At 70.0% G+C, this 2,020-nt stretch overlaps 1 protein-coding gene across 1 annotated transcript; it reads left to right on the top strand.

Annotated features, from left to right (window-relative positions):
* Positions 1–25: 25 nt before the first annotated feature.
* On the top strand, positions 26–1,845 carry LOC113405845 (multiple epidermal growth factor-like domains protein 8; the record flags this gene model as incomplete). The annotated part of the gene is made up of 3 exons (XM_026647118.2): positions 26–179; positions 666–773; positions 1,698–1,845. Coding segments are annotated over exons 2-3 (235 nt in total), but the record flags the coding sequence as incomplete, so codon positions are not given.
* Positions 1,846–2,020: the final 175 nt, after the last annotated feature.

Below are 2,020 nucleotides of genomic sequence, written 5' to 3'. Positions count from 1 at the left end.
TGATGCTCCCCTCTCGGCAGAGCGGGCCGGGCGGGCGGCCGGGGGGCGCTATTCCCACGTGGCGGCCGTGCTGCAGGACAACGTGCTGTTGGTGGCCGGGGGGTTCAGCGGGGCCCCCCCGCGGGGACCTCGTGGCCTACAAGGTGGCCACCTTCGTCTTCCAGGTGCCCGCCCAGAACGTAAGTGACCCCCGGGGCCCTGCCACTCCCCCCTAGCGCCCCCTCCGCCACAGGGACCCTAACCTCTGCCAGGCCCCCCACCCCCTGCTGCCCCCCCAGTACCTCCGGCTTCCCCTCTGCGCCCTGGGAGCTCACGGGAGCAGATCAGCGACCCCCCCCTTTTCCGGCCCGTGGAGGGGATCTGGCTTGTGGGGTTATGGCTGGGGGGACGAGGAGGGTCTGGCTTGCAGGGAGCTGCCTGGGCCCCATTAACTCCCCCTCGTCCCCCCACCTGGGTGATTGCTGCCTCTACGTGGGGAGACAGCCAGCGGGCTCTCGGGTGTGGAGTTGGGGGGGTCATCTCTGGCTGGTGGGGGAAGAGGGGTCAGGGGTTTGTGGCTGGGGAGGGGGAGGGGGGTCCCTGGCTGGGGGAGGGGGGTCCCTGGCTGCAGATTGGGAGGTTATTGGGGGGCAGCCCCTCCCTCACTGCCCTGCCTCCCCCCCCAGTACCACCTGGATTACTGCTCCATGTACTCCGAGAGCAGCACCTGTGGGAAGGACCCCGAATGCTCCTGGTGCCTGGATGCCTGCCAGAGCCCCGCGCCCCACAGCAACGTGAGTGACCCCCTGGCTCTGCCCCCCCGGCTCCTCTGCGCCGCAGGGCCCCCCGCCCCTGGGACCGCCCCCCTGAGCCCCCAGCAGCCTGGCTGTGCCGTGGGCCCCTCGGGGAGTCCCCTCGCTCTGGGCCCCCGGGGCCCCCACCCCCAGAGGGAGCAACGCCCCCGATCTCTAGCTGCAGGGACTCTGCCAGCGTCACACAGGAGGTTTATTGAGCGTCTGGACCCAGCCCAGGCAGTTCTCAGGGTCCTCGGGCCTGGCCAGTCTCAGCCCTGGCCAGTTGGGTCTGTCCCGTCCCCATGGGTCCGGCTGCTCCTTGTCCCCAGCCCAGCCCAGGCCCCTCCTTCCAGCCGAGCCCCCTAAATCTCCTCCCCCACCCGCCCCTCCTCCACCCTTTATCTTCAGTCCCAGGTGAACAGGCCGCTGGGCCCCTCTCTGCCGTCCTTTGTTCCCCCCTGGCTGGACCCGGCAGGTCAGGTCCCTGGGCCCCTCTCTCCTCAGCCCATTGCCCCTCCCCCCCCGGCCAGAACCGGCTGCTCCCGAGCTGGGCTGGGCCCCCCGGTCACCAGTCGCTGGGTCCCCAATCTCCAGGCCGGTGTCCGGGGTCCCGGCTGCTATTGCCTGGTCCCCTGCAATTACAAACCCCCTCCCCTCATCTCATTACACACGCAGCACACAGGGAAACTGAGGCACACACAGTGTTCATGCAAAACACTAAGAAAATCCCCCACTTCGTCACACCCCCGGGGGTGAGGTACAGACTCCTGGGTTCTCTCCGCGGCTCTGGGAGGGGGGTGGGGGCTGGTGGGTTAGGACGGGGCTGGGAGCCAGGACTCCTGGGTTCTCCCCGGTGCGGGGCAGTGCAGTAGGGGCGCTGGCCGTGCTCCCCTGTTGACATCTCTCTCTCTCTCTCTCTCTCAGTGTCCTAGCACCGGCTGCCTGGGCCTGGCCCGGCTCCTGGTGGACTGCGAGTCCTGCCTGGCATTTGGGGGGGCCGGGCCCCCCCTGCCCCGCGCGCCGGGGCCCTTCGGGTGGTGTGTGCAGAACGAGACCTGCATGCCTGTCGCTGGTGAGCCCCTGAGCCCCGCCCCCAGCCCCCCTCCGCCATCTACCTGCATGCCTGTCCCTGGTGAGCCCCTCGGCCCCGCCCCCTCCCCCGCTCCCAGCCCCTCCCCACCTGTCTCCTCTCCCCCCTGCCCCTCCCCCATCTACCTGCATGCCTGTCCCTGGTGAGCCCCTCAGCC

This window comes from Terrapene carolina, unplaced genomic scaffold (genome assembly GCF_002925995.2).
Source record: "Terrapene carolina triunguis isolate 2854851 unplaced genomic scaffold, T_m_triunguis-2.0 Scaffold51232, whole genome shotgun sequence".
Classification (NCBI taxonomy): Eukaryota; Metazoa; Chordata; order Testudines; family Emydidae; genus Terrapene; species Terrapene triunguis.
This window is presented reverse-complemented; position numbering and strand designations above follow the sequence as displayed.